A 13,302-nucleotide genomic window follows, 5' to 3' on the forward strand; every position below is an offset into this window, starting at 1 on the left:
AGAACACTAAGCGCAGCTCGAAGAATATACAACAGCATTTGTTTTTTCAATTTTTGACCTCCTGTTTTCACAATGAGAACATTATAATGAGACTATATATAAAGATATATTTTAACGTTATATTTACTTAGGCGATAGCCTATGTCGGATAGGTGACATGAGTATTTGCATCGTACCTTTGAGGAATTGGCACTGTGGTTCCGGCTGGATTGATTTGTTTGCAGAATATGGTTGTATCTGGTCGTTGTCTTCTTGAATTTGTTTTATAAGTAAAGAGTATTTGTTTTAATAAACATTGTCCTCAAGCTGATCCCCGCTTTGAATAGGCTTATTATATTTTGTTCTACGTTTTTACTAAATGTTTTGTTAAGGTAGATGTTTAAAGTATTTTACTCATAACCTAATTTAAACCAACAGCGAGCTTCTGTTCCACTGACTGTTCAAAGCAGTAACCCCCGTTGCTAATACATATATTGTGATGCATGTTTTGCTTTTTATGTGGTATTTCTGTGTTGTTTTCTCATTTGTGTGATGTTCGTTTAGACTTGCTCTTGTAGTTTTCATTGTACTTTAAATACCTAAATAGTTTCCGCAATTACAGAACCTACAACCACGCAAAGGTATCCACCTCGTTCTCAGTCAGACTCAGAGTTAATGCGAACCGGGAAAAAATCAACTACAGCGACAGAAGGAGCTAGTAAGTTTAAACCCTTTTAAGCTCACTTGAGCAGAAAGTGCTCAAGGTGAGCTATTGTGATAGGCATATGTCTGTCGTCCGTCATTCGTCGTGTAGAGTCAACCATTACTTATAAACATCATCTCATACATCTCGTCGGCCAAGTTTGTTTAAATTATGCCCAAGGGGTCAAAACTGGCCCCACCCAAGGGATAAAAAAACATTTGTGTGTCATCTTATAGTGGTCCTCTGTCAAGTTTGTTCAAATCATGGCCCGCGGGTCAAAACTGCTCCCCCCCACCCGGGGGTTACAAGTGTCCTATAATCTTATATAAAAAACACAATTTGTTAAAATCTGATAGTTCTCGAAGCAAGGGCAGCAATTCGTGCTATATTGTCTCCTTTGCTCTAGGAGCGTACTTTTATAATGATTGTTTATTTTTAGAAACTAGGAAATATATTTAATACTTTATGAACTCTTCAAAATAGTCACTTCTAAGGTAATTATTGTTTTTTTTATTGGTTTATACGTTAAAGAAAATATTATACTTCTTTATTTTGCAGAAATACATTTTTTACTCAATAAAGAACTTAATAATCATACTTTTCCATTGAACCAGTCCATTATAAATAATTGTTCACATCCTATAGGTTGATTTGAAAGTTAATACATTTTATATTAACATGAATGTATTTCATGTATAATTAAGGAAAACTATGCTGTGTATGTTGGAGGAAGAGTAGCTGTTACAAATTTTGTAAATCTGAAGTGTCTTTTTATTTTTAATAGCTGAAAGGATTTTGATTTTTTTAAAGATATTAATTCATAAGAATTTGTCTATTTTTTATTATAAACAATTGTAGACCAATATTTTTTATACTTTAATCAATTTATAGATAGTTAAGATTGGGTAAACTCTTCTTGTCTAATCAGTGTGTAGGCAACTGTATCAGGTTTGTCAGTATACATGCAACTGTATCATTTCTTGTCAGTCTTGAGAGGGTTGGTTGATTTTGAGCCTTATTGGCCAAAGGCGCAGTGTCCGTCGTTCGTGTGTTTGTCTGTAAAGAATTGCTTGTGAACATCAAATTATGCCCCTGAGGTTCACAACTTTCCTGTAGACTCATATAGGGAACTCTTTGAAAATCTTCCTGTCTGAAACCGCTAAGCCAAGACCTTTAATAATGTATGTAGCATCATATAGTGGTTCTCTACCAAGATTGTTCAAATTATGCCCCCGGGGTCAAGCTGGCCTTTTGACCAAATTTCTTATTTTTGAAGCTACAGCAAAGAAATTTGGATTATGTGTACATTTTTCTAAACAGATATCAATATTGTCCTTGGATGACCTTGAATGTGACCTTTTGACCTATTTTCTTATTTAAGAAGCTGTAGCAATGCGATTCGAACCATGTGTACATTTTTAAAAACAAAGATCAATGATGTCCCGGGATGAACATGACTGTGACTTTTTTGGCATACGTTCTTATTTTTGAAGCTACAGCAATGACATTTGGACCATATGTACATTTTTGGGATCTAATATTAAGCTTATATATTCTAGACACAGGTGAATTTCCAGATTCTTGGAGTGAAAGTGTTATTGTTCCGATCTTTAAATCAGGTTGCAAGCAAGACCCAAACAATTATAGGGGCATATCATTAATAAATGTTATATTTATATAAAGTATTCTCAAGTATAATAAATGACCGCATATATGCTTGGGCGGATACTCAGAATATTATTGAGGAATCACAGGCGGGATTTAGGTCAGGGTATTCGGTCATGGATAACTTATTTTGCCTACAAAGAATGGTTCAAAAGTATATTACAAGTCCACGTGGTGGTTTCTATGTTATTTACGTCGATTTTAAAAAGGCGTTTGATTCATTAGTACACTTTAAGTTGTTCTCTAGTTTGACAGGGAAAGGTATGAATGGGAAATTATTAGTAGTACTGACATCCACGTACTCGAAACTACGTGCACATGTTAAAATTGACAGAAATACTATTACTCAATGATTTATATGTAATATAGGCACTAGACAAGGTGATTTGAATTCTCCGATAATATTTTCTCTTTATATTAATGATTTAGTTACATATAGAAGAGAAAAAATGCAGGAATGGCATTTTCATTACCAATAATATTCCAGATATTTACTGTCTCATGTATGCTGACGATATAGCGAACTGTGCGGATACAGCAAATAACCTTCAATCACAACTCAATGCAATTTCAAGTTTTTGCCATGATACCGGCATGCACGTAAACCTTAAAAAGACAAAAAAAATTGTCTTTAGGAATGGGGGGCCATTGCGCAATTACGAGAAATGGTTTTTAAACGGTGAGGAAGTCAATACTGTGTCAATTTATAAATTTATAAATACACGGGCTTATTATTTACACCAAAATTATCATGGACCGCAGCCAAAACAAAATTGGCATCACAAGCTCGCAAGGCTAGCCTCTCTATCAGACAATACCAAAAAACCATTTGGATATTTTACCCATTCCGATATTTTTAAATAAATTGATAGCATGGTCATCCCAATACTCACTTTTGGGTCTGAAATATGAACGTACAGATCATTGAAAATGAGTATCATGTCTTTTTTGAGTGTCCTCAATACGGGGAAATAAGAACAAATTTTTAATTGGTTCAATGGTCAAACATGTCAGTCAACATTTATTAACTTAATGAGTACCCAAGATGCATATACTTTCAAGTAAGTAGCATACTATGTTTCAAAAATAATGATTGCTATTGAAAACCGGTAATCGAGATAGCAAGGGGGCACTGTTTTAATTATATACTTTATACAATGTTATGTTGTATTCTGGGCCGGAGGCCTTTGTTTACAATAAAGTATAGTTGAGTTGAGTTGCCAAGCTTATATATTTGGTTTGTAGCATTGTCACATGTTCCTCTACCAAGATTGATGAAATTTCAAAATTGGCCCCGCCATGAGGGTCACCTGTATTACATAGAGATATAAAGGAAAAAAACTAAGATATTTGTTGTGTAACATTGTATAGTGGTTAAAAAGGTCAAAACCCTTACTCAGTTGAGCGATTTAGGGCAATCATGGCCCTCTTGTATATTAATTACTTAACCCAGTAACATAGATTGCAACGTGTTTATTTAAATTTGCAACATACATTTCTCATTCGAATTCTGGCATTTTTTTATAAGATAGCTATATTGTCTTTAAAAATTATCTTCGATAAGATTCACAAAATTAAAACATAACACTTCGAAGCCCTTTTATCTAATATATTATTTGATATACAAATACACGAATAATTAATCTTAGATTCGATGTAGATTTTTTGATTATCATTATGTACAAACACTTGATTTATATGTAATTTAGTGCAAGAAAATCAGGAAGTAAAGATATCTTGCCTCAAACATTTGTAGGATGGAAAGTTAAAAAAAACCTATGAAGTATTCTACCTCAAAAAGGCTGTAAAATCCATGCTAAAAAGAAAAAATAATAGTTTGAATAAAAACTAACATTTGCACTATATAACTATAAACAATAAAACACATAGCTATTTCGTCGAACTTAAAAATGTATAGGTGTGAATGGTCTTAGAACGGCGCCATAGTAGTTGTTTGTTTTTCAAACATGAAAATCATCGTTAACAATTGAAACTTCACTGGTATGAACTTGGCGATAAGTACAATGTGTTGCGAATTCAAGATATGCTGCCAAACTCATATACTGGTATGAATACGAAAATTAAACGCATACATTTGGACAAAGTATTATACGAACGCTTGTAAAACCGGGCATTTAGACAAAATGAGACATATCTACCGCTTTTTAGCAGAATAGAATAATAACATATATATATATATGATAATATCATTATAAAATATTATTGATGCATGTGTAGTGTTTCTTTCTTGTTTTATTGCGCTTTGTGTATCTCATTAAGTGTCTGTTTCGGTCTTAACCCTGTGCACTATATTTTACTACTGGTTTCTCCTATTTTCGAGTGTTATGCATTTTTTATAACATGTATACTCAATGAGTGATTAAACAACGGCTTATTTTATTCAAAAACTAGGATTATGCATTTCAAACTTATTATAATTCTATTTAATCTTCTTTAGATAAAAGACCTACAACACATTTAGAACATGGCTATACCGATTATGCATTGGTGAGTATTTTTTACGTATATTTTCTTAAGTGCGTTCATGTGGAATGTTCGTGTCAATGAAATATGACCATTCAAAATTGGACCTGGTCTAAGACAATTGTTTATCTGTTAATTTCATTAGCGAACATGTACTGATGAAGAGGATGATGAACGGATATACACGGCTATCGACGATACTGAACTTGATGTAAGTTTAACATTATTCTCTCTGATTTGTGTATTCTGGAAAAGGCGGCATAAAGGTTCACCTTTTGGCGGTGTAGACGATTTCGGTGTCTGGAATCCTTTTTCTGAATATTTTCTTCTATATATGTATGTTGTGATTATACAGAAAAAAAACATTAACAAACAAGCCAACAAGACAAACCCTACGTTGGATGAGTGAAATGCCTCTTTAAGTCATAGCCAAATTTATGAATGCAGAAAACCGTCTTGTACATTATGAAAGTTGAACGATTGAATAAATTGCTTAAGATTGCCCCTTGGCTTGCTATTGGCGCCGCACTGGAGTGTGCGCCTCTTTGAATGATAATTGGTTTTGTCCATGGTAAGAACTGTTATGCTGCCATGAGTTATTCAAGGTTTGCTATCATTCTCAAAATATTGCAACAACGATGTTTTTTTAATTGAAAGGTTTATGCGCTGTTTGATTTTATTGTTCGTATTTAATGAAAAGGGAGGAAACAATACTTTAACAACTTTTCCCTGATGTTTGGTTACCAGTCGCTGCAAATTTAGGAAATGACAAATCATGTTATGAAAATGGCTACGTGCACCGTACCGTACACTGTACATTTGAAGAATTTTATGGAACATATAAGAGTTTTCCAAAATAAATGTATATGTTTTTTGTGTGTATATAAATAAATATGAAATGTGAATGCAAAAGTACATAATTTTGTAACGAAAACAAACACTTATTGATATCTGGAATCATTCGCTGCTGTTACACTTTTACTTTTAAAGTATTTTAAAGTATTTTGAAATAAAAGATAGGTTAACAAAATTTAGAAATTAAGCTTCAATATACATGTCCAAGAGAACTAAATCTAGAAAGTTCATGCATGCTGTTTTTGGTTTGCAAATTGACAATATGATTGAATCGAGTTAATTTACACAGTGGTTAGTGCAGTTGGAATATCAGCAACATGGTCCATTTTGAGAAGTTTTGAAAGTTGGTTGCATAGTGTGGTCAATCTAGTATATTAACTGCTCTCTTAACGTCTGAGCGAAGTGGAATTTGACCAAACATTTTAATACTTACTTAACGTAATTCTGACTTAAGGAACTCTGCCGGATAACATTGATTTGTATTTGTATCAAATTTTGTTATTACTTCTTTTACAAATTGATGATAACCGAAAAACACTAAAATTTGATGAAAGAATAAGAAACTTTAACTGGACAAATTTAAAGTAAAATTGAATTTATCATATTGAATGTCAAAAGTGAAGACGGTAAACCCTTCAAGAATAATAAATTAATAAAGACGTTATAACGAAATAAGTCATTAGCCAAAGGTCAACATACCTTAATCGGTAACACTGTGTTGATGACTGTGTATATCATTGCAGAGTTCATCAATAGATATACTATTTTATTATTTAAAACACATTTTTACTACGAACACAATCTTGTATGCAAAGTTCGACAATAAGGCTTACGCCGTACGTGCAAAAGCCCATTGATGATATTTCGTTTGCAGAATTCACCTAATGACTTTAATGCCAACGCCGAATGTAATGCTCTACTTTTAGAGCTTTAATATTGTTAAAAAACACAAAAAACACAAGGAATTATAATTACGAATAAATAAAAGATGAACACATGAGGGAGAATTGTATATGTCTCCGCCGGTTTCTCAACGTAGCGATTCCGAATGCATTTTTATATGATTATATTTTGAAACTCGCTTCAAACCAAGCCTATATCTTGACATGGAGTTTTATGCTCTTAGTTTCGGTTTTACAGAAGAGAACGGTTTAATAGTTATTGCCTAATTTGTTTCATTAGACATATTTTGTATGCAAAATGCATCTCTTTAAGAGTAAGTGTAAAGGCCTATTAGGAGTTCATGATATCATTTGTATAATTTATAATAGTATACTTTACATAATTATGTTCCTGTTTTACTTATATACGTGGCTATGGGACATTAAACAGTATACTTTTCAACTTGTAGTTTAGCGGGCCTAATAAAAAAGGAAACCAGTCACTATTTTTTGATAAGGCCTGCTGTAGACTAGATGTGTGTTACCGCTTAGGAGACTTACAAGGACAGACATTTTAAGATTATCAGTCGAAACAAGACTGTCGTCTGAAAGAGAATGTGTTTTTTTTATATAGAATTAGATGTATTTCCACAAAGAACAAAATCCCTATAGAACTTCGGAGCTTTACAGTGCAATATAATATATTCTAGCACACCGGATAGGCATTTCCGGTGAATGCAGCCGTGCTGGAAAACTCCAACTGGCATCCCCCCATGCCAGATGAATCACGCGCTGTGACGTAATATTTTCAATTTCTTTTATAGTACATTTATGTAATCATATTTATGAGATTTAAATAGATGAGTTCCATTAACATTAACTTTTCGAAAATAAAACAAAATCACCTTAAAAGACGTGGTATTAAAGGAACTTATTGACGTATGCAGTGAATACAAATTACTGCGCGTCATGACGTCAGTAAACATCATCGCACGCGCTTTTTGGTGATATGTACAAAATGCGCTTTTTTAGCTCTACTGGCCAAAGGCCAGAAGAGCTTATGCGATGGTAATGTGTACGTAATATCTGCATCCGTGCGGTCGTGCGTCCGTGCGGTCGTGCGTCTGTAAACAATTGCTTGTGAACACGATACAGTCTTCAGTTTTAATTGTATCTCGATGAAACTTGTACAGTATCTAGATATCCAATAGAGCTCGGTTCCTTTCGAAAACCAGCCAGATCCGCCCATGCATGCCTAGATTATGGCCCTTGATAGTATAAAAAAATGCTATTGTGTAAACAATTGGTTGTGAACACGATACAGTCTTCAGTTTTGATTATATATCGATGAAACTTGTACAGTATCTAGATATCCATTAGAGCTTGGTTCCTTTCGAAAACCAGCAAGATCCGCCCATGAATGCCTAGATTATGGGCCATGAAAGTTTTAAAGAAATGCTTTCTATTTAAGCCAGGTCTGCATGAGCGAATTCTATTTTTAGCCAAGTTTACATGTATATGTTAATTCAAGTCTAGAGTTAAGGGAGACAATTTGCAAGTCTAGGATTTTGAGAGACAATTTGCTTTTTGCTTCTGCAGTTGATTTTGTGAATTACTCTGCCTTGTTCTTGTTGAAAGCCCAAAGGCCATTTTTTAGCTTTAAGTTCTGTAGTTTGCGCATTCATCTTAACAAAATTGATTGTGAATGTTTAAGTTATGCACCTGGTGTCATTACTGGCCACACCCAGGGTTCACAGATTTGGTAAACATAAATCTGGAAAGGTTTGAAAATCTTTTTGTGTGTTCGTGCATCCATCTCAGCACAATTGATTGTGAATGTTTGTTCAAATTGATCAATGTTGTCCTAGGATGCCCTTGACTTTGACCTTTTGACCAACTATTTTTAACTTTTAAAACTACAGAAAATTTTACTATGAGTACAGTTTTGAAAGCATTTTTTTTTGTCAGATGACTTTTACTTGGCACATAATAAAATAGTTCATGCAACTAATCTGCTTACAATACTTTCTGGGCTCAGATGTTGAACGTGCTACGTTTTCAGGCAACCCAAACACAAAACATAAACTATATGTCTGTTGCCTTTTACCCATACATACATGCTCTGGATTGATATGACCACAAAAGCCATGCTAGTAGAGCATAGGCCCTTTTGGGCCTCTTGTTATGTATTTACTTCACAAAAAATGTAATTAAATTGTGCTAGAAAAAAATATCTATCATGTGTATCCGTTTCGGATAGAAAAATCCGAACCTCGGGCATGCTGCGTTGCCGGTAACTCGGCAAGCCTCGTTACTTGGCAACGCAGGTGCCCTCGGGTCGGATTTTTTTATCCGGAACGGAAACACATGACAGATATTGTTAAGACAAAGTTAAGGCCACTGTAGGGCGTTCAATGTTGATGGGATAACAGTTCGGTGGCTATGTCAGGAGGCCCTCAGTGGTCTGTACTATTTCTTATTTGGTATGCAACCATTTAAGTTGAAAGCATGTACAGTTGTAATGGCATCAGATATATAATACTTGGTTTTGTGCAAAGATGATGGGTGGATGGGTAACATTGTAAGAGGTATATCAAATCTAATTAAAATATATTGAATAAACAGTCTGAGTGTTATCAAAAGATTAGCAAATATACTTCGCCTCATAGACTCGGAAATTCGAACCTACGTCCATAGAGCCGAAACGTCGCGATTTCAAGGACGATACGTCCACCAAAAAGACCAAATGTGCTGTGGATGCAACTCAGAGTCCTTCTCAGCATGAGGACATAAAGGATTTAAGCGTACTCTGGTTGCGTTTTTAGACATTACTTGCCTTAGAGAAATACTCTCACTCGCATATGGTGAGGTGGACCTCTCAGTTATAACACCAAGCCATCTATCTTACGTGTTTTAGTACATTTTTACTCGGCACTCGTATGGTATATAGAGCCGACAGGTGTCGTATGACCCTCATGCCCTCATTCCGGTCTCTGTCTCTCTTACGTAATATATGTGCTCCTCAATTTCCTACCGCTACAACGGACATGATACCGAAGACTGAACAAACAAAATTTGCACACAATGCTGCGCTGTTTCCGGCCGCTCCTATTTCCGATGAATCCCCTTACGACAGACTTCTGTTTAGGTCCATCTTCCCATACCGTCTCAAATAGTTTGCTGTATGCCATTCCGTAGCTATTTTTTGTTCGAGCCTAACATGTTTCTAACAATTTGTTTAGGTCGAGCGGGAGTTTCATCTGCTTTTTTTTTAAATGTTTATAAAGGTTAATTACTTACTAGCTCGATCCCTTAAGATATCTGGTGGGCACGACATAGTTATGGCTTGGCTACGAACGCAACAAAGTATGTCGTGGTCACCATACAATATCTCGTTTCCACGACATAGTTATCTCGTGGCCACGATAGAACTAATTCCTGACCATGAGATAACGAAGTCATGGGAACGAGATACTTAGTCGTGGGAATGACATAACTAAGTCATGGAAACGAGATAGTAAGTCGTGGGAACGAGTACGTAAGTCTTGGCCACCAGATTGAAAAAAGCACACTTGTCACCTCTTTGCCACCTCATTTTCCAGTGTCTAGTCGTTTTATAAACTGTTGCTTTCTTAAACGCAAGAAATAGGGTTATCAACTAACCAAACCGTATGCGTTCATTATGAGGCTGTTTTATTTCGTTTGCAAAAAAACAAAAACAGGAATACGCCGTTTTCGTTGGGAAACGGTTACGTCATTTTTAGCCATGTTGCTAGTGTACTTCGTCTTGTTGCAGTAGAAAACAGTTTCCTTAATGTGTACGGTCATTACTGTCTAAAATTTTTTAAATAAAGTAGTAAGTTATGAAAGAATAAGTAGTGATATAAATATTTATATGAAAAACTACAGAAAAAAGTCCAGTAGTCGAAAGTTGAAACATAAACCCCGTTCAATGGCACAGGGTCAACGCCAATGTCATAAACACATAGACAACAACAATATTCCGATAAATTTACAAAGCCCTTTTTATTTTCCTGACACTAGAAGAAAACAGAAATTGTTATAAACTTAATGGAGGCATTCACAAATCATTGCCAGACAGAAACGTACCAACGAGACTGCTCAGGAAAATGCGCGATGAGGTATTGTATAAAAATATATATGTATGAAAATGGATCACAAAGTGAATGAATTTTACCGTTAGGTATTTCTCAGTGACATACTCCATACAACGTTAATTTTCCTTTGCCGTACAAACACCACTTCCATCACGCATTTCAGGTGATGAAAATCAAAATCATTGACGCCATTTAAAAAGTTAAAATTTCCTTGCTTTTCAAAACTTTTAAAACATTTGCCAATTGTTCAGTTAAAGTTAACAACGTGATTAACGACATATTTTTATTTTCTTAAGGTAAACTATTTTAAGTATAGGTGAAACAGTTGTCTGAAATCTTGTTTAGAATACTGCAAATCTAAAGGGTTTCCATGAAAGTGGTACAGCAGTAAATATTTAAAAGATAACTACGATGACTTTAAAAACGTTGTTTACTTTGACAATTCGGCCCCCTGTTATTTAATGAAACTTTACTAAATACTAAAACTATTGCAAATATTCGTTGTTTTTCAAAACCAAACTTATATAGCTGAAATCCAGCCATTTTTGTACATGTTTTCAGAGATCATTCATGTTCTTCAGGGGAGATCACTTTGTATTAGATCGGCGCTTTAAGTGACAGTGCATGATTAAAATACTAGTTTTATGGATGTGTTCTCGTCCAGCTTGGGTGCTGTTAAGAAGCTTAGGAAAAAAAAAATCACTCATTTATTTGGCAAGGGGCTAACCAGCTCTTGAGACGTTCTTATCATGTACTACTATAGGGTTATACATAAACCCATATTTTACTTTCTCTGCCATGTAAGGTCTTCACTTGTCAAAATCGCAATGGTTTACTCAACTTTACCCTTTCAATTAGCGCTGTGAAAAGTTAAAGCGTTAATGTTGTGAAAAGCAGAACGTAACATTCGTTTCTCGTTTTTAAGCATCAACCGATTGATGTTTTACGTTGGTTGGACTTATAATATACAACTACAGCGTAGGTCCTATTCCGATCAGAAGACTGAATTCGCTATCGTTTTGATTTTTAAATCATAGTTATGTCAGTTTTTCAAGCAATGATTAATATGTAGATAAAGTACATAAACAAATCAAAAACAGAAACTTATTAAGAGAAGCTAAAACTTTGAAGTCATCATTCTTTTTTACGAATAAAGGAACGTAACTTTGCTTGTACGTACAAGTCACTAAAATTAACAATATTTATTTAATTTGGGAGTCCAACGTTGATAAACACGTTTTGATGATGAAAAATGATGCAATCATCTTAATGTTTTACCATTGGTAGTCAATGATTATTCAAATATATTAAAGAGTTGTAATACTATTCTTCTTTCACAGTTCCAACATACACATAGGCTGAAAACAACCTCGCAATTCAAGATACATTCGGTTGAATACGGAGAAGCTTTTTTGCGATACAAATTTGTTACCAGTGGCCGATAATAATTAATCTGTATGGAATGGAATAATTATTTAATTATTTCCATATACTTCTTATGCCTGAACTACTATGAGCAGACACTATTGATGCTGAGACTTGGCTAGAGATCCAACGAACGTCTTTTTCTTTGTCCATGTCTGCGCTGTTTGCTTGACAAATGCAAAGGAATAGTAATAGTGCTTTGAACTGAATATTTAATTTCTACATGCGATGTAAAACGAGACCGTTTTTTTTTATTATTATCATAGACTTATTACATCATTATTATTCATTTTCAGGTAAAACCTGAAGTACAATTCACTGGTGGAGCAACTTGTTCAGAGGAAGGTAAGTCAAAATGTTGACTGTTGGTTGTTAATTTACCTTTAGTAAATGCTTTCTGGTTGATTATAAAGATTTATAAGTGAACTATTAACGATACTTGTGCGTATTATCTTTATTAAGGATTGTTGGGATAAGAGTGAGGTTTGTGCACATAAACTGGTTTAAACCCCCAGTAAATTTATACTTTACTGACCTTTCAAAGGCGGTACCTAACAATTCTTGATAAACATACCTAGATTTGTATATATAGTATATATGCACTGTGCTGTTTATGGAGTTTTGTGCAGTTCTTCCATGTTTTTTGTTTGTGATTTTATGTAATATGTCTTTGGCGTTTACCCAGTGCCATTAAACCGGGTTTATGTTTAATCTTTTTGCTACTGAGCTTGTTTCTGTAGCTTTTCGCATAAATATTTAGACGGAAAGAAACAATTATTTAAGTGGAAACACGTTACATAAACACGCTCTTGTGTTTTGATTTATTTTGCCGAAAGCTTTAAAAGTAAGAACAGTTGTTATCATTTTGGTTGTTTTCAGATAGCAAATGTACTTACGGGCTTACACCTGCCGAGGTCTACGAATATGAAGATGTAAGTTTTTACCTGCATTGTTATTCTCGTCACCTTGGCGCCAAAAGTCGTACAACTAACACAGAACTTTGTTCTGCATATTCGACTCAGGTTCGCCATTTAACACACCCTGTGAAATATTTTGAGTTATAATCCACTTGAAACAATATATTTTTGGAAAAGTGAACCCCTTGGTTTTCTTTCCATTTCCTTTGGTGCAAAGAGTCATGTGTGAACACTCACCATAGTTGTTTTACGTACATTTTAAATTGATTGTTTTG

The 13,302-nt window shown here is 34.4% G+C and overlaps 1 protein-coding gene across 2 annotated transcripts in view; it reads left to right on the forward strand.

The window, feature by feature from the left end:
- LOC128237380 (uncharacterized) overlaps nucleotides 1-13,302 on the forward strand; it is an 81,676-nt gene that overhangs the window by 41,073 nt on the left and 27,301 nt on the right. For both annotated transcript variants that reach the window (XM_052952861.1, XM_052952862.1), the window contains 5 exons: nucleotides 602-697; nucleotides 4,806-4,855; nucleotides 4,977-5,042; nucleotides 12,407-12,455; nucleotides 12,990-13,042. In XM_052952861.1, the coding sequence (XP_052808821.1) occupies nucleotides 602-697; nucleotides 4,806-4,855; nucleotides 4,977-5,042; nucleotides 12,407-12,455; nucleotides 12,990-13,042 (314 nt within the window). The remainder of the gene's footprint in view (nucleotides 1-601; nucleotides 698-4,805; nucleotides 4,856-4,976; nucleotides 5,043-12,406; nucleotides 12,456-12,989; nucleotides 13,043-13,302) is intronic.

Source organism: Mya arenaria, chromosome 6, assembly GCF_026914265.1.
Source record: "Mya arenaria isolate MELC-2E11 chromosome 6, ASM2691426v1".
NCBI lineage: Eukaryota > Metazoa > Mollusca > Bivalvia > Myida > Myidae > Mya > Mya arenaria.